At 39.6% G+C, this 27,362-nt stretch overlaps 1 protein-coding gene across 17 annotated transcripts in view; it reads right to left on the reverse strand.

Annotated features, from left to right (window-relative positions):
• Positions 1 to 27,362, reverse strand: part of GRIK1 (glutamate ionotropic receptor kainate type subunit 1) — a 357,358-nt gene that overhangs the window by 106,479 nt on the left and 223,517 nt on the right. For all 17 annotated transcript variants that reach the window (XR_011433072.1, XR_011433070.1, XR_011433071.1 and 14 more), the window contains exons 2-4: positions 26,358 to 26,525; positions 22,488 to 22,745; positions 13,174 to 13,355 (exon numbers count right to left, since the gene is read on the reverse strand). Coding sequence is in view for 12 of the 17 variants with exons in the window: in XM_023629990.2 (XP_023485758.1) it covers positions 13,174 to 13,355; positions 22,488 to 22,745; positions 26,358 to 26,525 (608 nt within the window). In the remaining 5 variants the exon portion in view is untranslated. The remainder of the gene's footprint in view (positions 1 to 13,173; positions 13,356 to 22,487; positions 22,746 to 26,357; positions 26,526 to 27,362) is intronic.

The following is a 27,362-nucleotide window of genomic DNA, read 5'->3' on the forward strand; positions in this document are numbered from 1 at the left end:
CAGCTTGCAGATGGCAAGAAGAACTCAGCCTCCACAGTCACGTAAACCAATTCCTCATAATAAATCTCTTCGCATATATATATCCTAGTGGTTCTGTTTCTCTGGAGAACCCTGCCTAATACCGAGAATAATACAAAAAGACTAAAATCCCTGCATACTTATGACTTTCCATTTTCTCTAGATAACATAATCCTTAAACCAGCCAGAGGAAGTGTGTTTGATACCTATTTGAAGGCTTTCTCTATGCTGTGCTATTATGGAAATGCAACATGAACATTCTGTTATTTCAGTGGCTAGAAAATAATTAGTTTTCATTTCTTTGTAGTTAAAATGAATCATCAGAAGGTAGAATAAAACTCATTGGCATTGACTCTTGAAAGAACAATTCTAATGGCCCCACTGTTATCAGTATACTCTGGGATACATTATTACTCATTAACAATGGTGGCCCCACCTCGGCTCAGCTCTCTCTGGAGATTTTGTCATAGAACGCTCACAACCTTCTTCACAGTAGCATCGACTCTCCTCAGTCTAGCCCTGTTGTCCTTGGCAAAGATTATCTCTTAGATTTAGGTGGGTGAAGTTATCACATATCACATGCAGACTGAGCAGCACAAAGACCATATTTTAGTTTGTCTTAAGAGCCCCCATTCAAGTCTAGATGAAGACGACCAAGATAGCTTGTGGGGTCTAATTCTTGTGACTGGTGACAGAGTTGGCCTATAAGATAACTGGAACGTCTCTGGGTAAAAGTCTTCCAATAACACGCCCCGGTGTCTTAAGAAGCCTGCACCATATTTCAACCTGCTCATTTTCCAGAAGGCAATGCAGTGCTATGGAGACAGCAACAAAAAATTCTCCACAAATTCTCAGCATCCATTGCTAAAGGCAATCCATGTGTCACAAATAATTGGCGTAATGCTGCTATCATAGTAGCAAAAACTTAAAATGGAACCTGGAGTACTCCTAAGAGATTTTGAGGTATCTTATAATATTTATAAGGGTTTTTATGACTACTTCTTTCCGTTGAAAAATAGGTGTCTTAGGAGTTTATATTGACTAACCTGAAGAATATTGCTCCTTTTATAGCCTTCTCAATATCGGGATAAATTCTAAACCATCAGACCTGATTTCCACTCGATAATTTCAAGTGAACAACTTCCAAATGTGTGACATGCAATGTGGCTAAAATAAGGGTTTTATCTCAAGATAGAAATAAGTTATTTCAGGATAGGAATAATCTTCAGGAAACCAGGTGAATGATATCAAGTCTCAGAGCAGCAATTTTAAGAAGAAATTTCTATCTCTAGGGTGTAGCTCTTTCTCACCTGCCAACTGTGGTCCCTTCGGCTGCATCTACACTATCCTCTGAACAGGATGCACATTTAGTAACACAATTTTTAATCTCGGTCATCAGTAGAACAAGTTAGGTATAAGCAGGCCTTTATATCAGTCTTTATTGTTGTAAAAAAAAAAAGAAAAAAGAGAGACATTCATGCCACATGGAATGATTACAACTTACATCTACAAAAGTAACAGTGGAATGTAGAAAATAGCATTGGATCCCAGAATACCTTGACGTATAGAAAATACCCGTATCCTTATGGAGTAGGCCTACTAGAAATGTCCATATCCTAATTTCCAGAGTCTATTAATATGTTACTTTACATGGAGAAAGGAACTTTGCAGATGTGATTAAGTTAAGGATCTTAATTTATGGGAAGATTACCCCGGGGTATTACTCTGGATTATCCAGGTGGGTCTAATGTGAACACGAAGATCCTCCTAAGATGGAAGCAGAAGAGTCAGAAGGTGGAAAAGATGAGGTGAAGATGGAAACAGAAGGGAGAAAAGACAATGTGATCCGGGGCTACACACCAAGGAATGAGGACAGCTCCTAGCAGCTGTTAAAATGCAAGGAACTGGATGCTCCCCTGAAGCCTTGACAAGGAATGCAGCCCTGTCAACACCTTGATTTTAGACTTCTGACCTCCAGAACCGTAAGAGAATAAATCTGTATTTTTTTTTTTTTTTTTTGAGGAAGATTAACCCTGAGAAAACTGCTGCCAAACCTCCTCTTTTTGCTGAGGAAGGCTGGCCCTGAGCTAACATCCATGCCCATCTTCCTCTACTTTATATGTGGGACGCCTTCCACAGCATGGCGTGCCAAGCGGTGCCATGTCCACACCTGGGATCCAGGTCTGTGAACCCCGGGCCGCTGAGAAGCAGAACGTGTGATCTTAACTGCTGCACTACCGGGCTGGCCCCTAAATCTGTATTGCTTTAAACCACTATCTTATGATAATTAGTTACAGCAGCAAAGGAAACCAATACACCTCATTTGCTCATCTTTCCATGATTAAGGCACATGAGACTGTACAACTTTGATATTAATATCAGGTACATGTATCAAGAGCAAAATGACTTGTTTGAAGTGAAAAACTTTATACATTTCTCTGTGCCCCTCCATTCACATACACATACTAACCACGTGCATACAAGCTACCCACAAAGGAAGTTCAGGGTTTTTCCTTCCATTGGGCTGTGGTGTTACACCATTTACAAACCCAGGCCACTTTCCTCCTACCTCCAAGTGAAATTCAAAGAACAGCAAAGGATATTCCATAAAGTGTTGGTGAATGAAACAGCTGTTTTATTTGGGAGTGTCTTTCAGTCTTAATCCCTTTATAGGCTTCTCTCTCCAGAGGTATGGTCAGAAGGAGAAGGGAAGCTGATGCTAATAGATATTAATAAATGGAGTGGAAGCCAATGAGGTTTAGTTTAGCTTCAGAAGATAATCCCACCAGAAGAGCCAGATTGCATCACCGGGTGCACAAGAAGAGATTATGCTCTTTCAGGAATACAGACTGCAGACAACAGAGCAGGAAGAAGAGATTTCCCCTGCAAAACAAAATAGGCCACCTGGAAAATAGGAGAGTGGAGCTTTTGGAGGATTACATGAACCTAAAGAATAAACTCTGCAACATCTGGGGAAAATTGGTGGAAGGACGACGTGTCAGAAAGTGGAAGAAAAGTTTTAACAGCAAAGTACTGAACAGGTCTAGAAGCTGGAAAGTTAACAAAGAATACATTGTACTCTTTTTTGCAATAAGCTTCTTTCATAATGGTGGTAATAAAAACTATACCTCAAATTTACTTGAAGGTAACATTTTGAGAGAGAGATGGGCATGCAGCCATTAAATGGCGGTCTTGCTAGTCTCATAAAATATCTATAGCCTAGTAAAATCATCATGAATCTGGGTCCTGTTTCTCAGCTTTTTTGGCTTTTTTGGATGACTAAATTTTGTTAATTTATCTGATAACTATCAGGCTTAGAGAATAATTATTTACATCAGTGTTTCTCAGTGCATTAGAATCTCTAAAGAACTTTTAAAAAATACCAATGCCTGTATCCCATTTCTAAATATTCTGATTTATTTGGTCTGGGATATGTTCTAGGCATTGGTACCTGATAAAAGCTCTCCAGGTGATTTCCATGAAGCCAGAGCTAAGAACCACTGATTTACGTTAATCGAACTCATATTGTTATGCTATAGCAATAATGGTCATAGCTACTATTTGCTGAGTACTACAACATGTCCATTGCTGTAATAAGTTCTTTATATACTATTGGGGAGGAAGTATTATCCTCAATGGATAGATCTGAAAGATGGAGCATAGTTATAGTATTTGAACCCAGGTTTGATTTGAGTCCTGGGCTGTTTGTGCTATATTAATTTACCAATTGATAATAGGAGGTGTATGTGGCAGGAAAGTCAATAGTTTGCACAAAGTCCTTCTGGACTGTGAGAAACAAAATAAAAACATATGGTTGTTTGGTGAGAGCAAAGTTAGAACCATGGGAGTTGTGGCTTTATCTTAAGAATGAATCCAGTAAGCTGAGAAAGTTTGCGAAGTTGCCCATCTCTTTTCGAGTGAGCCTCCCGTCCAGATTGCTGGACCCAGCTGTAAAATGTTGTGCTTTGGATGATCTTGCAGGTACCACGTCTTCCTCTTTTTGCCAGGAATTCAGACTCACATTGCTCTTCTATTATAACGTCTCTTTAGATATGAAAATTAATTAGATCCTGATTTTAAATTCCTTTGGTGATGTTTGCAAAGAACTGTAATCTCCTGAATGGATTTACCTTTCATCAAGAAAGGAGCGTTTGTCAAAAAATTGTAACAGATTTTGTTTTTTGTTAAACTTTTTAGTAGATATAGTAATAGATATTTTTGTGTACTAAATGTTACAATGGCAGCAGGCACAATGTGGAGAGGGTTTTGCATGGCATGCTAGACAATGTGTCCTTTATACTGAAGACAATGAGAGGGTGAAGGGAAGGGCTCAGAAATTTCAAACATGAGAGTGATAGGTCAGATATTTTATTTAGAAAGAACAGTTTTTGAGGCTACATGGAGACTGGATGGGAGGAGGGGGGAGGGGACTTGTGGCAGAGAGATCAACGGTTTTAATACAGAAGGAAGATGATGAGAGAGTGGAGAAAAGGAGGCTGAATCTGAAACATATTCAGAAGGTAGAATCTACGTTTGGTAACTAATAAATCAGAAAGGTGAGGGAGAGTCAAGTGGATTCTTAGGTTTCTGGCTTGGGTCATTGGATGGTATTTCTAGGCACCAAGACAGGCACAGCAGGAGAAACTGGTTGGTTGGAAAAAGATGAGGAAGAAGATGTAATGTTTTGAGTTTGGCATGGAGGTTTAACGACATTGGCAAAATCTTCATAAGGTAGAGAGACTTGGTAAGCTGAGCTGACAGGGGACTTGGGAACCACTGCTGAGATATAGTGTGATATAGTAGGAGGTGATGTAGTGATAGTTGAGATTGGGAAGCACCATATCACTCTTGTAGTTTTGCCTAGACATAATACCACTAGTAATATTGATGATGATGATCTCTAACATGTTGAATATTTCATGCATCAGTGGTGGGCTTAATTACTTATAGGCGTTGTCATATTTAACTTTTCTCAAAGTGAAGTATGAACTATGACATTTCCAATTTACAGATGTAGAAAATAACAAATCACTGGGTCCTCCACTATATCACCTTATCCAACACATTGGAGTTTTTTGTGATGTTTTATTTCCCCTTTACTCTGGTACAGTCTTTAGCACATAGAAAACATCCAACACATGTTAACTGAATAAATGATGAAATTTACATCTTACAGGGTTACCCTTATAATAGAAAGGATTTGGCCAACAGTCATGGGAAAAGTAGAGTGGAGGGATGTTTTTGGTAAAATCTTGCATTTATGAAGGGTTGAAGAAGCAGATGTGGTTAACATGGAGAAGTGATTTTTTTAACCTACTTCAGTCTTCAGGCTTCTTTAGGGAATCTGGTAGAAGCCAGGGATCCTCTCCCCTGAAAAAGGGACACTGGGGGGCATGAAGATTTTGAATAAAGCTGAAGTTCACTGATCCTGCTAGAGGTCTATGACATGCTTTGCTATACACATCTTCAAATTCTTTCACGACTTCTAAGTTACCTCCACTTCTGTTGCAAGGATGATTTCTCTTACCGCCTATTACAGCCAAATTTTGTTGTAGCTAGAAGTAAGCATTAGAGCATTTCTGAGGAATACACGTGATTTTTATTACCTCCTAATTCAGATTGAAACAAATCTAAGTCATTTTCCAAATCTACTCTTTGGAGGTTTTTGAAAATCTTCAAATGATCATCCCATATACTAAAAATATGGACAAATTGCAAATCCCTTTAGTAAATTGTTGGTTATCCACAGAGGTCAATTAATTCTTGTGTATCTTTAATAACATACTCATATCCATGAACTGCTTCTTACCACCCAAACCAACTATGTGCTCAGGAAATGTAAATAGATTTTAATATTAGACTGAGAGAAACATAATCAGAATGAGAATGTGCTGCCAAAATAATTATATAATAGACTACAAATTATCATCCAGTTAGTATAAATTGAGATTTATCATTATTACGCTGTCAGAATTTATCCTAAGTAATGAACTTATCATCAATTAACTGTCGCAAAGACTACCAAACGACTCTAGGAACTTTAAAAGAGAATGAACTGCTTAATTAGTTCCCCATTTCTTTGAGAGTCTACTAAGTACAAGGCAATGTGCCAGTTCTTTGTGTCTAGACACTAGTAAGAGGATTCTTGATCATTTAGGGGCACGGAAGCTCAGAGCTGAAGGGAACCTCAGCAACATTAGAATCCAACAATCCTACTTTACCGATGAGGTAACCAGGTTGAAGAAGAGTCAACAGACTTGCTCAAAGCAGCATATTGAGAAGGTCCAAGCAACTCAGGTCATAGACAGTTAGACCCTGGTTTGAAATTCCAGCCTTGCCATTGAGTGCATGACCTTGGAACTTTATTTTTCTCCTTTACAAAGATGAGATAATTTGAGAGGATAAAAAAAATCTCATTTCGGTCAAATGCATAGCACATTCTGGCACACAGTGAGTACTCAATAAATGGTAATTATTTCATTCTTTTAGGGGAAGAGCAAAATTTGACACTGGATCTCCCAACTTTCAGTGTAAGTGGTAGTCACTGTCCCTTACTGCTTTAGAAATGAGCTTCATAGTCTCCAACCAGTTTGTAGGCATTGGATAGCTATGCTCTTGTGACACTCATTTTTAAGGTCTCTTTTTGCCTGAAGGGGGCAGAGATTTAGGTTTTTATTCTTGTTTTCACCGTTGTATCTTCATCATCTTCGATCAGTGCTCAACAAATGTGTGTGGAATGAAAAAATGAATTTCTCTCCTGTGTCCCTACCACATCCTCTGCTCGGCTTCAATACAATCAGCATTCCTTGAGGACTTGTGTAAACTAGACATGTTTGGATGTTTGAGAATAAAATGGAACGATTCTGTTCAAGAAGTGCAAAACTTAACGAGAATGCTTTCCAGGTGGCATTACTAGGAGAAGCAGTTGACGTCTTGGGATACACAACATTAGCAGAACAGGATACTTTCTCTTCCTATTAAATCCTGAGATAAGATGCAAATTCCAGCCAGCCACTTGCTGGCTCTGTGACCTTGGGCAAGTTACAAAATCTCTCTGAGCTCTTTCAGTTTCTTGGAAACAGAATATTCTCATAAAAATGGACTGATTGATGCCGTCACCTACTTAGCAAGTGACTGGCACACAGTAAGTCTTCAGTAAATAGTAGCGCCTGAAGTCTTTGGCCTATTTTATGTGTTTATGACTAGAAATGATGGACTCGAGGATCTGACTTAGTAGGTGCAGGTTCCAAACACAGTTTTGCAACCTCTTTGCATGTCGCAGCTGTACTGCTCAGCTTGGTGTTTTCTGTCCTGAAAGTTGAAGACTGAGAGTGCTTCTGTCCTGTGGAAATATGAAATGAAACCCATCTAACCGCCTCTGTTTGCCCCAGTCACCGCTGGTAGGCACAACTTATATGAGGAAACAATCGATGCACAAAATTATTTAATTAATCAGCATTGCCATAGCACTTCCCTGGAAGAAGGAAGCCAGGCATTAAAAACACATTTTTTCCCTGGCCTTGTTTTTATGTTAATTGAAAGAAAAGAAAAAAATAAGAATGCACAAATGTTGACAGGAGAAAACGCAATATAATTCGACAAAATATTTTGGTACTAAAACGTTTCCTGGAGACTAATGGCTCAATTATAGCTTAATACTCATTGCCAAAAGTGTTGTGAGGGGAAAGAAAAAATCTCTCCTGTGATGTACTTGTTCATGTAAACAAGGGAGCAGGTTCCCTGTGTCAGAAACAGTGTGTTCCCACTCACCCACTGGCTGCTCTCCAGCTCAGGGAATTGGCCCAGCCCTGAGGCAGCTTCCCTGCTGGATAGAGCACCACACCGTCCCTCCCTCCCCATCAGAGAACCATTAGGATGCCAGGCTACTGTGCTTGAAATAGGGACTTGTGTTCTCAATTCTATTACAGGATTTGAAAGTGACTATGCAGTTCTCCAAAGAGGCCAATTTATTTTCAGGTAGTGGAATCGTAGTCTAAAATGCATTATAGTTCTTAATAATGTAGGATTTCAGGGGTTGAATGAAACCTTCCTTTTGAGGAAACTGAGGCACAGAGGAGCAACTTATTCAAGTGTGCTTGGTGGAGTTGAGAGTATGGAGGGGAGGGGGAAGGAAGGTGATTTTGGAGATTACTTATTAAGAGCTCCTAGCACATTTCTTGGATCACTCATTCATCCATTTCATGAATTCATTCAACAGATCTCTATTGAGTACTCACTATGTGTCAAGCAATCCAGTAGGCTCTGGGGATTTAGGAGACGCAGACAAAGAAGGCTTCTGTACTCTTGGAGCTCACAGTATACTAGGGGATATGGATAACAAGAGAAGGTCCTTAATTAATTATAGATTTTTATCTGGGTTACGGAACAACCAAGTAGACTGCAAGGTCGTAGGGAATCAAGAGACAAGTGTGAAGGATTAGGTGAGGCCAACTTTGGGAAGAAACGTTGCAGGTGTTGGCAACTTTAAGTGCAAAGATGGTGAAGTGGGAGAAGGAGGGCATGTTATGTGACAAGGTAGAGTGCCTCTGAAACAGAGTATCAGAGGCCCAGGCTGGCAAGGAGGCTGGAGAGAGAGGCAAGGTCAGTTCACATAGGCCACAGATTTTGGCAGTAAGAGCATGCTCAGTATGTGATAGATGAAATTATTACTAACTCTGAGCTTCCATGTTCATTTGCAAAAGAGGGATCATACCAATTATATCGAGGGTTATTGTATCAAGTAAAGAAGATGGTTGCTTATCACCCACCATGGCACTAGGCCCTTGATAGGAGTTCCACCTGGAGTTATTTCTACCCTGTGACTCTTCTTTAAATTCATCTCCCAGAAGCCACTGAGTGTGAATAATCACACTCAAAAGGAGCGAGTGAGGGTGCAAGTAGGGTGGGCAGTGAAGAGTCAGGTGGATGATGGGACTTGGGGGAAATGGGTCGGGCAGGGGCTGGGACCTGGGGTTTTCACGTTGAAGGCAAATTAAGTAAGGATCAGCATCCTCAAAAAGCAGAGGATGCTTGCTGGGAGGCGGTGGGTGGACAGGGAGAGAAAAGGACACCAAGTGACCTGATGGGTCCCATGCGCATTTATGAGTCCCATGTGCTGCTGATTGTTGGGGCCACTTTTAAATGGCAGAACTTCATGAAAGCAGTTTGTTCATACGAAAGCCCTGCTCTTCTGTAGCCTAATCGAGTCTTGACATTTGAATTTCTAACTAATTTTTGGGAAATAACTTTTCAGATTCTCATCATATAGTACTTGTTCAATATGAATAGAAATAATTACTTCGCTAGAGTGATTAGCATGCCCAAGAATAACTATAGACTTTTTCCCAATTTTTACTTTTAGATAAATGTCAAATATCTTCTTTAAAGTGCATTTGATTTCTTTTTTCTTAAGAATCATTAAAAAGTGGTAAAACACGATGAGGTGCAGAGAAGTACAGGAAAATAATGGAAATATGCATGAGAAGAAAGCCAAGTTGACCTGGCAGAGAAAATTTTCTCAGCAGTGATTTTATTTTATTTTTTTGAGGAAGATTAGCCCTGATCTAACATGCACTGCCAATCTTCCTCTTTTTGCTGAGGAAGATTGGCCCTGAGCTAACATCCATGCCCATCTTCCTGTATTTTATATGTGGGATGCTTGCCACAGAATGGCTTGATAAGCAGTTCGTAGGTCTGTGCCTGGGATCTGAACTGGCGAACCCCAGGCTGCTGAAGCTGAAGGTGCAAACTTAACTGCTAGGCCATCAGCCAGCACCTCAGCAGTCACAAAGGAAGTCAAAGTTGTTCATACTAATTTCTTCCAAAGGAGACCAGCAGCAAGTGCTTGTGTTTTCCCCAGAAGTTTCTGGAAGCCTACTTTAGAATGGAATTGTTATCCATTCAGAATGGGGGCCCTTCAAGGTAAAGTGGGCACACAGGCTCTAAGATCAGGTGGGTCTGGAGACCATATGGGAGCCTGGCTATGCAAAGAGCGACCTTGTATGGACACTTAACCCATCTGAGCTTCAGTTTTCTCAACTCTGAAGTGAGGATACCAAATTTACCTCAGCGGTTGGTTGAGATCGCATGAGACAATATACAGGATGCCAGGTGCCAGTGGTGGCACCTGAGTAAAAGAGATAGCTCTTTCCTTCCTTTCTTTCCCTCTGATAGAAAAAGATTGGTTAAGTGGTGACTGGAATCAGGACCCTGAACCCTCAGCATTCCTAGAGAAGCACTCAGTAGATGGCAGTGGGAAGATTTCTCTTTGTTTCTACAGATTGTTGCCCAGGGCTAATGCAACAAGTCAAACTGGATCACACAGAGTATTGTGCCTCATTTTTTATTTATTTATTTTTTTGAGTAAGATTAGCCCTGAGCTAACATCTGCCACCAATCCTCCTCTTTTTGCTGAGGAAGATTGGCCCTGAGTTAACATCCGTGCCCATCTTCCTCTACTTTATATGTGGGATGCCGCCCACAGCATGGCTTGACAAGCAGTGCGTAGGTCTGCACCCAGGATCTGAACCGGGGAACCCCGGGCTGCCGAAGCAGACTGTGCAACCTTAACAACTGTGCCACTGGGCCAGCCCCATATCGGACCTCATTTTGCCGAGAATAGAAAGTCCTGAAGTCTTCAGTATCACTTTTCAAACCATAACAGCCTCTTGGAGGTACCTTAAGCCAACCTGGGTCCTCTACTGCAATTGCAAAAAGTGCGATTGTACTTTCCCAAGCAGTAAAGTAGGGCTCCCATGCTGGAACCTTGACAAAGGTTTTCCTCCTTCCCCAATATTTGCAGATCATTAGTCTAGAACAAAAAATGGACGAACGTTTTCTTTAGTCGCTTCCCCTAAGCTTCACAGCCAATCTTACCACTCACGTGATTAGGAAAGTAAACAAGACAAACATGAGAAGAGGGAGAACGGAGAAAAAAGTGAGTCCATAGTTATTGCAAAGCTGGACTGATTTCCCTGCTTCCTGCCCCCTTCAGACATTTCTTGAGAGGGCTTCTTTTAGAGGGTTTTTTAGTTTGTTTTTTCAAAAATTGTCATTCGAATGTTGTAATCTCTATGCTACCAAGAAAGAGTCACTTTAATTCCATGTATCACAATGGAGGGGAAAAATTTAACAGATCTTTCCTATGCCCACCATGCATTTCTTTCGCCTATTCTAAGCCTGCCCTTTGGGAGAGATGTGGCCTGTTATGGGAGCCAAATGGGTATCTAACCAAGAGAAGTCTCATCAGCAGATCGTCCTCTTAAATGTGGCGGAAGTCCTCAGCCTCTGTCATAGCAGGTTGTTGGGAAAGGGGGCTTCTTTGCATTTTGCGGGCTACACATAAAACCTGGATGTTTTTCTCACTCTGGTCTACACTCCATTATACACTTTAATGAACTGTATTAAAGTTCTCGAATGAAGCCTTAAGATAGAGGGTTGCTGATTGTATTTATTTACCCTTAAAGCTCTTTAGTTGCTGATATCGCTGCAACATGATTGCTTTCTTTAGTGATAGATAATTATAATATCTAAAGATTTGTTAATGCAACTGTAGGCTAGAAGTAAGTAACAGATGCTCTCCGCCTAACTTGAGAAGCGACATTCTATAGTGCAGAAAGCACTGGATGGGATAAAGGAGGCTGAGTGCCAGTTCCTGGCTGTGTGACTCTGGGAAAGTTACTTCATCTCCTATAAAGTGATAGGATTAGCCTTGATAATGTCTAGGATTGTTTTCAACTGTTACTTTAGATATGTTCTATGATACTATTAAATAGAATTTTTAGAGTAACCATCCAGGAGATCATAGAGACAACCAGTCTACTTGCCTGATTGTCTCCTGTCAGTGCAGTTAAAAACTTAACTCTGAAGTCAGTGGCTTCAGAAAGATGCCTTCAAGTATGGGATACAGCACTGGAAAGTCAGGTTGGATGACTGCTATAAGAGGGCTCTTCCAAGGGATTCACAAATCCACAGTCCTGCGTGTGTGTGGAGAGATTGGTCTACTTATGAAATTAGTGCCCAGTACCAGTCAACCGCACAGCACACTCCAGACCTTTAAAACTAGGGAGTGCAATGACAGCTTGTGCCATTTCAGATAAGAACATTGCCTTATGCCATAGTAACCACTTAAGTTAAATCCAAAGAGAAACCCATTAGGCCACATAAATATAACCTGGCTATTTTTACTTATTTCCCCCCAAATTCAATCCCCTGATCTTTTATTAATGCTTCTATTTTAAACATCTGGTTAGCCTTTCTCATTGTCTTTGTGCCGGGATTTCGCAACCTCATACTATTGGCATTTTAGGCTACATAGCTCATTGTTGTGGGGGATGCCCTGTGCATCGAAGGATGTTTAGCAGCATCCCTTACCACTTGCCAATAGAGTGCCACTGTCCCCAATATGACAACCATAAATGTCACCAGACAGTGCCAAAAATTCCTGAGGGGGCAAAATCACTCTGAGTCAAGAACCGCTAGCCTATGCTTTATTTTTTTAATTCTGATTTTTCTTTGCTGGGCATAAGACCAGTGCTATATCTTGAAGTGCTCAGAAATTATTAATCTGTTGTCGCTATTATTCTTCTTAACATTACTAACAGCTTTCATTTATATAAGATTTCACAATTTATCAAGTGTTTCCTCCTCCATCATCTGTGGAGATTAATGCATGGCAGCTCATTGTCTACAACAAATTAGGAGAACCATCTTTTGTGTGACTGTCTCTGTGTTCCCTCCTCACTATGCTTGGAATCCTGCATGTTTGATGAAAGAGGTCTTGCCATGAGGAAGATGTATTTAGGACAAGTCAGGCATTGTGTAAATGAAATCCAGCTCAGCCTTTTCAGTAGACATAAAGGAAGAGATGCTTAATCACCTTGAAATGACACCCTTCTCTCAACCTCTGCTGGCCGGATCTACATACCTCCCAGGTGGTACACAGGACCACACATCTACAACTACATATTGACGGGTGGCTTCGTTGAAATCCCTGAGCCCTTTGGCTCTTTAAAAGAATTCTGAAAAACTTCAATCTTCAGCCTAAACTGGACTGCTACAATTTTATCCTGCTGCACTAAGGGAAACCAGATGGCATTTTTGAGAAAGAGAAATGAACATTTCCCCCACACTTCCGCCTCCTCCCTGCCGTCTTACCTGCTTAAGGATTTCAGCGGCTGTTTCATGTGAACAATCAAATATCACATAGAACTCCTTGCCCTTCTTCATCTCCTTGAGTAAAGGCTTGGCATCTTTATTCCCAGAGGGCAGCTGGCGGATTTTGATTTTAATGTTATATCTGGAGGGAGCTTTGATGAGCTCTTGTAGACGAATTAGACCTAGAAAATGACATCCAATCATGCAACAAACTGTTCTGTAGAAAAAGTATTTGTTTATTGCCATTTACAGTCAAATTCATATCACTCCCAAAATGTATCAAGAGGCCACCTACCTAAAGTTTACACTATTGACTTCTCATTTATCATTCCTCTTTCAGTGGTAGATTAGACTGTATTTTCCTCGTGTGGGTATGTGTGGCTTGGAATCACAATTTTCCCAAGTGTATTTTGAGTTTATTTAGAATGCAATTGTCCTCTCCAGCTTTCAGCCAATACCTTAAATCTTTAACAAATCAAGTCTGTAACTGTAAAATGTTTGTAAACAAAAAGTTGCTTGAAGTTTCCAAAGGTGCTACATGAAATGGATAAGACCTGCTCACTTAAAAAAAACAATGGAATACTAGAATTTCTTGGGGCTGTAAACCTTTGTAAGCCTTTCATCAAGTATTTATATATAACATACTGTTTACCAGCTAATTGGTTGGGCTGCTATAAATAATCTTCCAGTTCCTGCCATACAAACTATTTACAAATGACTCATTATATTCTCTTTAATATAATTCCACGTAGACTTGGAAAATGTTTCTTGATAAAGAAAAAAGACCATAAGATTTTTAGATATGATAAAAAAAGCAGAAACAAAATGCTTTAAAAATCTACCATTGATAATTGCAGGAAAGTATATCCAGCCAACTAACTTGATGGAGAATGTTTGATTTATCACAAATATGAATCTACTGAGCTGTACCGTTTTTTGACAGAAGTGCTCTGTTAGGGTAAGACAAACAGCTGTATAAAACCTTCCTCTTATTTCCCCAAATGTTAACTGATGCTTGCTACACTGTGTGATGTTGGTTCTCTCTCAAGGACTCCCATTGCATTGGAAAATTGACTTTTACTTTTTTTATTACACACTTCCGTGCCTTCAGGATTTGTCAGCTCCAAAAAATCAATAGGAAATATTAAGCTTTATCAGCATTCAGATGGAAATTGTGGTATGGACTCTGCAAGATAGAGCATGGATGCCAGCTACCTCCGGAGTTGATGCATTTCTTTCACTGTCTCGTTTTATTTAGTTATTTTTTTCCCCCAGAAGCTACATTTTTGTGACTCAAATGTTACAAGTTTCCTCCAAAACCATGCTGATGTACAGTAAATTTGTCATTAAGTTACTCTTCAGAGTCAAATGGATGGGGCAATGAGAGGAGGAGTGGTAGGAACAAATCAAGATTTAGCACTCATTATCCATTTTTATTTTTTTACATAAAAATGGAAAGTGTGAGAATGATAGCCTTCCTGGGCTCTTGCTTGTTTTCAAATCAATCAACCTGATGGAAATCTCTCAAGTACCAATAATGAGCCACTTGTCCTCTTACTTCCAGAATCTCTTGCCCTGAGCCATGATGAGTAATAAAAATGGAAGAAAACTGAGCACATGGACATGCATATTTGTTATTTGTTATATTTGTTAATCCTCACAATAATCCTATGAAGCAAGCGTTATTATCTTCATCATTTCAAATAGGGAAACCAAGGCTCAGTGTAATTAAATAACTTAGAGCAACAAAGATGGTTAGGAGGAGCCATGGATTCAGATTGCTGTCTGTGAGCCCAGTGTTCGACCCTTCCACTTCACCATCCTGCCTTACAAATACAAATTGTTGGTGCTGAGGGAGTGTATGTAGCTTTGGGTTGTTTGATGAGATGAAGAAAAAATAGAAACAGTTTCTACATACAGGTGAATCAGTCACTAGAAGGGAGAGGATCAGCAGATTTAGAGATTACAGACTCAAATTGTGGGAAGAACAATGAGCTGGTGAGTCTTACATTTCTCTTCCCAAAGCAATGGTTTGCTTAAAAAAAAGCCTTCTTCCTTCAATAGCAAACATTGTAGAATTTACAATTTAAAAGGCTTTTTTAGTTCACAGGAGACAAAATTTCAAGACAGTTTTTCCTTTTATTTGCATTTTGCAGGAATCCGTCACTCATTTGCACTTCGTTGTAAAGAATAGCTAAAATTATTTGCTAAACAAATAATTCCAGGACTTCAGGGAATGGAAATTGTTTCAGACACACCTCCTAACTTTGCTAATGGTCCCCCTGGGTTTGGATGCTGGCCTGATGGAGTGACCCAGTGCTTCCAGGACTGGACTCCAGTTGCAGAGAATGGTAATGATACACACAAAGCTGCTAACGGTGAGTGATGGGTTTCTAGGCCTCCAAGTGGAGGCACTTTAAAAATAAAATGTAGATCAGGAGACAACCAAATAAACCCAGGACTCTTCAAAACTGCAATAAAACTGACCAGGACTCTTCAAATGTGTCTCACGAAACAGAGAGGAAGGCTGAACTGTTTTAAACCAAAGGAGATTAAAAGGACGTGACAACTACATGCAAAGAGTGATCCTGGATTCAAAAAAATGTTGTAAGGACAATTATTGGGACAATTATAATAACTGAAATATGGTGTATATATAGAGAGAGAGAGAGGGAGTGTGTGTGTGTGTGTGTGTGAGTGTGTGTGTGTGTGTGTGAGATCAAGTCCTGTTTATTTTAGCAGCATAAACAGCAGAACCAGGAAGGAGTGATGAGAAAAAGACAGCAGTCCCCCGACAGGGCCAGATCCAGCACAGGCTCTGTCTGTGTGCGTGATCAAGGCTGACCCAGCAGCCCCCATCAGCCTTTTCCTGGGAGGAGAGAGTATGAGGACAACATGGGCACAGAGGACCTCCATGAAAGTTGACTCTGGGTCCCTCTGGACCAGGTGAAAAAGGCCAGATGGCCCACAACATCCTTAGCCAAGAGCACTCCAAGCTGGCTGTCTGTGCCTGGGGCAAAGCCACACTCTGGAGGAGAAACCCTGGTGCCTTCTGGTCACTGGGAAGGCCCCAGTGTTTAAGAACAATCTGTACTGAGGTCTTCTGACCAGCAAGCACCTGCTCCCCATGCCCTCAGGCATCTCTGCAGAGCCCTTTCTTTTTACTATTATCATGTTTACATGTGATAATAGTGTTGTATTAGTGTTAAGTTTCCTGTATTTGATAATTCAGTGTGCTTATAACAAAGAGGGTCCTAGTTCTTAGGAAATGCACTCTAACATGTTTAGGGGTAAAATGGTCATGATGTCTGTCGCTTAATTTCAAATGGTTCAACAATACTATTACTTACTACGGTTATTGTTGTTGTTATAGTTGTTTTCATATTGAGAGAATAATAGAGCACTAAAGCTCTATTGGCCAAATGACACCAATGGCTGAATCTAGATGAAGGGTGTACAGGAGTTTCCTGCGCATTTCTTGCAACTTTTCTCTAAGTTCAAATCTTTCTAAATAAAAAGACCAAACATGGAGATATAAGAGAATACCAGAAGAACCTTCTTCCTCCACTCCCATCCCCAAGAATGCAACTGGAAGCTACACTTTTGGTTTGAAAAGCGCTTTAGAGCAAGGAGCCTATTTATTTCATGGGAGCTCGACCGGGACTCCGCATATGGAGATAACTTTCAAATATGTCCAAATGGCCAATTCTAAACACTTGCTACTCTTTGCACTCAGAGATGGCACAGAAAAATGCTGATTTGCATGCACATCGAGTAACTCTGGGAACAGGTGGAGCATATGGAGGAGAAAAAAAGAACCTGCTATTTCCAGTGAGTGTTTAAAATTTCCCATGCCTCCTCCTTAAGTAATAATAAACGTTGCTATTTACATTGCCCCTTTTTATGAAGTATGCTACATGCCTTATAAATAGCTCAATAAACCTCAGAATATACCTCCAGGATGGATAGGTGTCGGTGCTATTTTGCGGTAAGGAAAGCGAGGCACAGTTAGGTTAATTGTTTGGAGCGGCCCTGAAAATGAGTCACAGATGCCAGGAATTGGAAGGGACCTTAAAGGTCAACCCCTACTGGAGGCATGAATCCCCTCTACATAAGCTGCGACTGAACACCTCGTCTTTTGAGAAATTCTCTACCTCACATTGAAGCCCAAGCCATTTCTGGACAGCTTTGGTTATATTTAATGAGCATCAGTTCAAATGCAAAGTACCTCAGTCTTTCTTGAGTCTTAATCCAATTCCCTGTTCATTAAACCACATCAGCGGGTTTGATGCCATAAAAATGATTGTAATAAACCACTGGGACCCAAAAATAAGATTGCACATTTTAAATGTTAATTTCTTCTTCATTTGAACTTAGAAACCGGCAAAACGGCATTTCACAAACTTATTGGTGTATTAATATACCCAAATCTAATAAGGTTCTTAAGGGAATCTATCTTCCCTCCAGAGGGGAGGAAAAATCAGAACTGAGAAATGAAAATGGGTAAGTGAGTGAGTTATCTGGGGAAATAGAGCACTTTCAAGTGCAGATTTCATACATATGATTTTTCAAAAGTGCATCCAAAGAAAAGAAAGCTAGAGGCTTCCCAAAAGAAAAATTGTGTCTCTTAATTGCAAAGGACCTCATAGAAGAGTCTAGTCAAAATGTTTGAGATTAACTCTGTTGTAGTTAGCTCCACCAGCATATTTCGGTCCTGAATTCTGGCTAATGTTAATAGTAGCTAAAAGTGATACACCTGGCGTGCAACATCTGAAGATGGGTTTCCTGGGCAGCCTTCTGAAAATATGAATAGGGTTCTGGTCAGGGGACTGGAGTGGGTGGATAAGAAGAGTAGAAAAGAGTGAGGCAGAGAAAAAAAGGAACTTTCATTGTGTAGCTATATCAGATGGAATTGTGGGAGGGCATGTAGCAGAAGTGTTGGCTAGCACCAGTGGTCATGACAACACAGTGGGGTAAGTTGTGATTGCTGAGGTGAAAGGATTCCCTTATTCTTCTACTTGGCACTATGTACAGAATATTTTTCATTTTGACTTGGTCATCATTGCCAAAATGTCTAATTTTCTTCAAGTCTAATTTTCAGCCTCTGTCAAGATTCTTGGTTCTGGATAATGTATTCTTTCTGTATTCTACGGGAAAACGGAGGGAAACAAAATAGATACATCAAGTGTAAGTTGCTATTGAAATCCGGTCATAAGAACAGTTATTTCACTTATTTACAGGGTGGATGAGCATATTAAATGAGTTAATTATATAAAGTATTTAGAACAGTGTGTGGCATATAGTCAGCACTCAAGAATTGAGTTACTATTGGGATTTTCATGGTTATCGTTTCTTTTGTATTTTCTTCTTTAATGTTTCTTTCCATCACTGATATTTTTATGTATGTTAATCTTATGTCAAATTAACTCATTGCAAAGCTTTGAGACTATGGTTTAGTGACAGTTAATACCTCTTTATTGTGGGCTGCATTTTAGAAATCTCATGGCTCTAACGTGTTGAGATAAATGACTTAAGGCAACTACGGTTCAAAACACAACCTCTTAAAGGCAATGTGTTGTGAACTCAGGGCTAGAGGCATCTGGCTGGAACTCGTTTCCTTGATGGCCTCATCTAGTCCCATCTATATGCTGAGGACTCCCAATTTTGTATCTCTAGCCCACACCACATTCCTGAACTCTAGACTCATACATTAACTACCTCCTAATCACCTCCATTTGGATGTCTAGTAGACATCTCAAATTCAAACTTAACATGTTCATGACTGAACTCTTAACATCATCCTTATCCCTCCAAACTAGCTCCACCTTTACATTTCCCCATCTCAGGTGATGGCAACTCCATCCTTTGGCTTAGACCAAAAAGCTGAGTCATCTTTGACTCCTCTATTTCTTTCTCACCCAGGCTCCACTTCTTCAGGGCATTATGCCAGCTCAATATTCAAAATATTTCCAGAATCTGGCCATTTCTTACTCCTCTATTCCTATCACCTTTATCTCTTGCCTTGATTTCTCTAGGAGCCACCTGTTTTTACCCTTGCCTCCCTATATTTTATTCTCAATACAACAGCCAGAGTAATCTTTTTATGATGTAAGTCTGATCATGCGGCTCCTCTGCTGAAAACTCTGCAAGGGCTTCCCATTTCATGAGGAGCGGAAGCTCTTCCATGGTCCACAAAACCCTCTATGATCTACAAGGCCATCCTATCGGACCTAGTGTCACACCATCCTTCCCTGATCACTCTGATCCAACCACACTGCCCTCCTTGTTTGTTATAAATAAAACTTTATTGAAACACGCCACCCTCAATCATTTACATATTGTCTATGGTTGCTTTCTTGCTGCCTCTGCAGTGTGGAGTAGTTGTGACTGAGATCTTATGGCCCATAAAACTTAAGCTATATACTATACAAATCTTCAGAGAAAAAGTTTGCCGGCTCCTGTTCTACAGAAATGGCTTGGGCTACATTTCACTAAGAATGGCCTTGAGAAAGCAGAAAGTGCTGACTATCCTCCACACTGCATTTGGTGCTCAGCTTCTCAGGTCTTTTTTGATGTGTGTGAAGGGATAGAAGCCAGGCTTTCACCAGGGGTCTAATGAAGCAGAGGGGATGACCAGTGAGCAGCAATTCTCATTGCCTAGGGTCACCTCTGAATGTAGGAATCAAAGAGAAGTAGGTGACTGATGAGAAGAACATCCAGGCAACGGAGAAAGAGAGAGATGAAGCGAGACAAAACTTTTCTCCCCCCAACAGTTCTCTAGGGTCTTCCTACATTTTCGCTTTTAGAGGACAGAATTCTGCTTGTTGGTATTTAGTGAATTGAATCTTGTCCTTAGAGACTTGCACAGTGATCCCATTGATTCAATGGGCGTCATGGGCCATTCAGTCCCACAGACATCTGTGCTGGCTTTAGGCTATTTAACAAACTCCTAAACAAATCCCAACAAAGTGTTTTTTAATGAGTACTCAATTCTGGTGTGAGGGCAGGTGCTGAGCACACCTAAGTCCTTTCTTTTCCTTCAGGTTTAGCAAGTTTCTCCTTTTTATGGTTTGATAATTACTGCAACCAAAACCCTGAGTCAAGCAGTATTAAACCCACTCAAAGTCAAGAGATGCCTGCTTTATTGATCTCAGTTGACCTGTTTACTCTCTGAGTTCCAATTTAATGGCTCAATTGATTATTCATTTGCATTTTTAATGTCTTTGTGAGCAAAATCATTTTCACATGAATCATCTCTAACTTAATGGGCAACATACAAACTCATTTTGGATTTTCAATTTCAGCATTTATGAAGCAACTGAGTTCAGGTGAACTTAGTGATGAAAAGGAGATTTCAGTTTCTTGTACAAGATGATAGAAATGATAGTTTGATTTTTCTCTTGTGCAAAAGCACCATCACTTATGGGTGCTCACCTGAAATCAGAAGGATGGTTAGGACATCAACTTTTGTGTCATCCTTTTACAAATTGTATTTTGTCTACACACAATTTGAAATCTACAACAATTATGCTCACACCTGGAGTTGAACTCTTCCTTAAATGCAGAAGTTTCAATATCATTCTTTGATTTCTTTTTCTTTTAGATCGTCCTGCTTTGCTGGAGATGGTAGAAATAGTGAAGGAAAATTATACTATAGAGTGTACTATGTAATGTGAAACAGTATGATTTCATTAGCTCACGGAATTCTCTATTTACAACGGTATGCGACACAGAAGATCTGACTACACTTACGTTTACAACATAATATTCCATCTCAAGGCTCTTTATATATGCTTGTGGAGTTCATTTGATAATATGTTTTCTTCCTTCACAGCGAGCAGGTGAAGCTCTAAAAATATGACTGCCTGTGGCTTATGCTCCCCAGTAGGACCGTTTTGAATACAATATTTATAAATTATATATCCAATCACCTACCCTTACTTCTTCCTAAAATAAGATAAAGTATAAAAAATATGTAAATGCATATTTCCAGGCAGAATAGTCACTTTTATCTGACAGTTTAAAATGAAACCAGAGTTTAGTGCCAAATAGAGGAGGCTCCCTATCCATCCTCAGGGGAACAGTAAGAGCTAGTGCTTGGTGAAAATGACAGTGAAGAATGAAATACTATTAAAAAGTTTGAAAATGATTTACTTTATTAATCTTCACTGATAATTTTATTAGTCTTGTTACCAAATGTGTAGATCAAGAAAAGGAGCTAATTTTAATTCTTGGAGAAAAGATATTCAGAAAGTAAATAGTATTATTCCTTCCACACGTTATTACTAAGGCCTTTCCTATATGCCAGGATTGTTTGGGAAGTAGATTATAAAAATAAGATAAAATTCCAATTTTTAGGAATTCCTAGTCTCACAGATATGGAAACAGATCATTGAAACGTGTGATATAATGCTTATTTTTACAAAGTGGTATTGAAGTCTATGGTGGTCTCAGAGAGCTTCAAGGTAGCAGTGATATTTGAGCATGATCATGGAGAATGGGCGAGCTCACCACCTTGGGGGCTGTGCAGAAGATCGTCATGCACAGTGAGGAGCCAGCCTCAGAAAAGTAGAGTCGGGATGAATGTGGGGGTATTAAAGGAATGATTGACTTTTCATTCACAGCTGATGTGAAAGAATAGGGAATGTAGAGAAACTAGTGCCTGGTTAATGAAGATGTAAAGGGCTGAAATATGAACAGATTGAAATTAGAAAGACAGACTTATGTAGTCAATGGAGAGTCATCAGAAGAATTTAAACTGAATGAACCACATTTCCATCCTTCATCCTAAAACAAGTAGGTGGAACTTTATTCAGGGCTCATCACAGGGGGTTCTTAATCTCTTTCCCATGAAATGGTCCTCTTTATTGATACAACCTCTAACTGGATTCCTCTTTGTTAACCTACTTTAGAAACTTTTCTAGATGTTTACATAGCTACTTATAAAGTTGGCATTTTCAAACTTTCTCTGCATTATTTAAAGAATGGAATCATGATCACAGACAATATGGCTGGATAAATGAAATTACATTTTTAATATCCTCACTGGATTACAACATTTATCAAAAAAGTGATATTTCTTTTAAAAAAAATCCCCCTAAACATGATGATTAAAGGAACATCAGAAAGGATCAATTCACCAAAAGGAATTGGAATTACCTACACACGGCGTTCCTAAATTAGAAACTCCATTAACTTCACGTAAAAGAGCATTTTCAGAGTCTCCACCTGATGAGTTTAATGCCTATAGAAGACTCTGGTTCCCTTTGTTTGGACCAAACATGGCCAGGTGAAGTTTTGTGGGAGTCCCATACCTGTGCTGTCTTCATACACCACGGTCACTGTTTTCCAGTTGTAGTAGAGCACCAGATCCAGGACCGCCCTGCTGATAGCTGCATAATCTGGGTAGAGGTTGATGTAAAACAAGTCTTTGTTGTCCACTGAGGGGTGTTTCCAGCGGGTCTGTATGTGTGGAACTTCGAGAGCATTGCAAATAGACTGCACAGCACTGACAGAGGAACTATGAGAAGGGCCGAACAGAGCAGCCACACCGAGAGCCAGCTGGTCACACGCTGATGCCCAAAGACAAGGAGTGGGTGGAGAGGGAGGAAGGGAGGGGAAGAGAAAGAGAGGTTTGTGAATTTAATCTTTCTTTTCATGATTGCTCTATTTATTTTCACTATTGAAAACTTTCCTCTACCCTCCATCTGTGTGCTGAGGAAATATGCTTAATCCAACTTCCAGTATTCCTGAGATACTAAAATACTGAGAGGTGTAAATGTAGAACTGATTAGCAGCACATCACAGGGCCAACTTCCGGCAAATAAAAATGAGTGGCTGGTCTCACTTCATTACCTTTAATCAGCTGCATCTAAATCTCTTGCTTGGTATAGTGCTTCCCAGGAGCACTGATAGCTAATGTATAAGCCATTTGCCAAGTGAACGTCATGGGGATGAAGTTCTATCATATGACAGGGTGGCAATGAAGATACTAACGAGGTCATAGAATTCGGAAGACTTTCTGGGTGGCTGCAAAGTGCCTTAGCTCCTGTCTCCCCACAACCCAGAAAAGTGTTCCAGGCTATTGAAAAACCACTAAAGAATGTTAAGTGACACTGATACCTAATTAATTACAGAATAATAGGATAGCATAGCTTAAAGGGATCTTAGAAGACATTTTGTCCAACCCACTAGTATCAAATACAATGGAGTGAGTCACGGCCACTGAATAATGGCAGAATTGTCCCAGAGCCCAGAGAACCAGCTCAAGGTCAAGCTTCTCTCTACCTCAATATCACCCAACGTGTAGTCTAACAAAATCAAGTGGATATGCATTTAAAAATTAATATATAATATTTATTTATTTTTCACATTAGAGGATTATATACACTCATTAAGAGAATTTAGACTATTTAAACATGTAAGGAAGAAAAAAAGGCCCTGTAATCCCATCATTTTGGGATAATATCTGTTCATAGCTAGTGTTCCAATTTATGAAAAAATTGAATCATTATATAGATACAATTTGATACACTGCTTTCTTCATTTAACACTAAATTTAACACTGAAAGCATGCCCTTTCCCCCAAGTCATTATGATCTTCAAAAGTACATTTTTAGTGTCTGTAGTCTAGCCCATTCCATGAGTATGTCATCAATTATTTAACTATTTCTATGATACTGAACATTTAAGCTGCTCCTAATTTTGGTTACTCTAAGTAATATTATTGTGCTTATCTTAGTTCTCATATTATTCTCTGATTTTTACGTTACTTTCTTAGAGTAGATTCCCAGCTAAAAATAAAGGGCATTGAGGGCTGGCCCGGTGGCACAGCAGTTAAGTTTGCACGTTTCGCTTCTCAGTGGCCTGAGGTTTGCTGTTTCAGATCCTAGGTGTGGACAGGGCATCGCGTGGCAAAAGCCACACTGTGGTAGGCGTCCCACATATAAAGTAGAGGAAGATGGGCATGGATGTTAGCTCTGGGCCAGTCTTCCTCAGCAAAAACAGGAGGATTGGCAGCAGATGTTAGCTCAGGGCTAATCTTCCTCAAAAATAAATAAATAAATAAAAAATAAAGGACATTGATCTTTTTTGGTTACTTGATATATATTAACCAAATTCCCTTCCAGAAAGGTTGGGGCATATTTTCTTCTACAATCATGCATAATAGAGCCTACTCATGTTATGCTGGCATGAATTTATGCTGGAACTAAATAAGTTTAGAGGCACTTCAAATTTATATTTTAATGCTAGTTTAAAAGAATTTGGAACTGCTGAGAGACCATAATTGAGTATTTGAATTAAGCAATAGTAAAATTTATAAATAAAATTGTGTTAACTTTTATAATAATGTCATTCTACAAATAAAAGTAAGTAGAAAAACCATATGGCTTTGTCAAAATCGTCTGACTTGATTTAGAGAGAAAAATTAATAAACAAAATTTTGAGTGTCATATTCCACATATCTATGGGACAGCAAATGTTGACAGTAATTCGCAAGGAAAACTTTCTGATACTGTGCTCTTTGGCACTGAATTACTTCGTGAGATATGAAGACGTAATTTTCTGCATTAAGTGCCATAAGCGTAAACTGCCAGTGTCCTCAGAAGTTCATTTTCTGTGCTTTCATTGGTTAGCAAGATAAAATGAGAGCACGAGAGTACATAAACTGTTGTTTTGTCTGGCATAGATGATGGATTGAGATTCCTGCTAATATTTAGTCTTGGGATGCTAATATTACTTGACAGAAAATCAATCCTTTTGAATTCTGTTTGCCAGCAAATTACCAGTTTTAAGAAGCTTTGGGGGTGTTTAATTTACGAGTATGGCAGGTACTTCAGATCACAAAAAAGCCTTCAATTTTTGTGTGGGTTGAAATATCATTGTTAAATGTGGTTGGCTTTCTAAGATACTCGCTCAACGATGTTTGTGTGTGCACATGTGTGTGACAAAGAGACAGGGAGAGAGAGAGAGAGAGAAAGAGAGATCTAACTCAGGGATATTTATGTGAAGATGCCTTGTAAACTTCAAAGTACTGTATAAAGTTTTATTATTTGTTCATAGACGACTCTGATCTATGTAGTATCTGCAACTCCGTCAACCTTTAAAAAGAAAATATTCCTATGGTCATGCGGTAGATAGGAAAAAATCTGATACTATTCACTTTTTATCTGTGCTCCCTGGAAAATAAGTGTTACATTTTGTTTGTAAATATCAGAAAGAATCTTTCAGAAGAGTATATTAAGTGAACTTATCTGATGATCCCAACTGGGTTAATTCTATGTAGAAACAATGAGGATTTAGTTACTTAGAAATCAGCATGAACATGGCATTCATTGTATCCCATTTCCCTGTGTGTATTTAATGGGGAAAACACTTTTCTGTGAGGGAAAGAGCCCCTTGTATTCTGGGGTGATGAGCAGACTTTGTTTCCACATAAACATCTGTGTTGAGTCTCAGCAGCTCCCCTCTTAGAAGCCACATTTCAAGTACGTGGAGTGTGACTGCGCCTCGAAGAGTCATGTTGGAAGTGTCTAGGGGATGTGTAAACAGGCCCCACAGTTCCAACGACTCCTTCCATAAGAGAAAGCTTGCAGTCGACATATAAATTAAGTTACTTCTAGGAACTTGTCTTCTGTACAGAAGCAAAAGAGAATCAAATGCAGACATTGTTCTCATAGGTTAATCTTCATATTGCTATGATTTTGTGGAAAGGGATTTAAAAAAAAAACCTGTTGAGAAGATGCTAGGTAAACCCAGTAGTCTACAATCTGTTAAAATTCAGGGTGTGAGTTATGTGTGTTGTGGGCATTTCCACATGCTCAGTGGATGTGACCTTCCAAAAAAGTTTTATTTGACTGCACTGTACAATTTCATGGTGGTATCTCAACCTCAGGAAGGAAAAACAGATCAAGCTTGACATTTTCCATTCACAGCTGGACCAGTTAATCATAGAGTGGAGGGCACTGAAGGGGAAGCTAATCAGAAAGGCCCAGAAAACAGAGCTGGGCAACATCCATTAGGACAGTTCAGATTGCACTGGACGGTGACATGGAGGACCCAGATTTGCTGCAACCCATTTGCACAAAGATGTCCACTTTGAAAAAGGGAAGATAGCAAAAAAAAGTGACTTCTAGAGCAGATGTATCACCCAAAGAAGCTTTTAAAAGTGTGAAAATAGTTACCTCTCCGTGAGGCTTCAAAACTATCAAAAAGGTTAATTCTCTGGATGTCATAGGTTAATGTGGTATTGGGCATCAGGGTTCGATTTCTGTTGATGCTGGTGACTGCGAATTTGAACGCTAATTCTTCGACATTAACAGGTTCATTCTCCACAGTTTCAAATATCCCTCCTGCAGAAGCAAAAGAGATTCATGAGAAGCATCAGTTACATTATTCATGTGTAGTTTTTAAGAAGAAGAATATAAATGATATAAACAAAAGGTCCAAAAGAATAAACGTAGGAATGGTCAAGACAGATCCCAAACTCAGTGCTAAAAGTTAAGTTTATCAGCAGATGTCGCATGCAGATAAATGGGTCTAACTTCATAAGGAAGACTAAGATTTCAAATCCAATTTTGGACTGTATAATACTTCACAGATGGCAAGTGCATTCAAATATTTAGTATCATGCAAAGTATAACTGATAATACGGGGGAGGGTGATTTTCTGTAGTTCCGACATGAATCACATTGTGGTTGACCCAAACATAATTTTAGCAGCATCCTAGTAGAACCATCCTTCCTTAGAAGGAAGCTCCTTCTATTCAGAAGCAGACATTCTAGATTCTAGAAGGATCATGCGGAGAGTTGAGTGGGGTCAAAATGAGACATACGTATACTTAGATTTTTCAGAATGAAAACACCACTTCAATTCCTTGTGGCTCAGAAGTCTGGGGTCATATTCTAGTACTTTCCAAAGTGCATGGCCAGATCCAAAGAATTGTTTTCTTTTGTCTTTTGTCTTGAGAAACTGGTCCTGCCCAAAAGCAAACCTGTATCCTCTCTCTGGAGAAATATTTTCGTCCACTGAACAAACACATCCACTAAGCCTCTGATACCTTAAACATGAGGATCTCATCACGAGCAACAATACAAACTATCAGAGCTTAAAACCTCATCAGAGAATTTAGCTCTGACTTTGCTTGACATGTTGATGTGGATAGAAGCAATTGAAGTATTGTTAATTTC

This window comes from Equus caballus, chromosome 26 (assembly GCF_041296265.1).
Source record: "Equus caballus isolate H_3958 breed thoroughbred chromosome 26, TB-T2T, whole genome shotgun sequence".
NCBI lineage: Eukaryota > Metazoa > Chordata > Mammalia > Perissodactyla > Equidae > Equus > Equus caballus.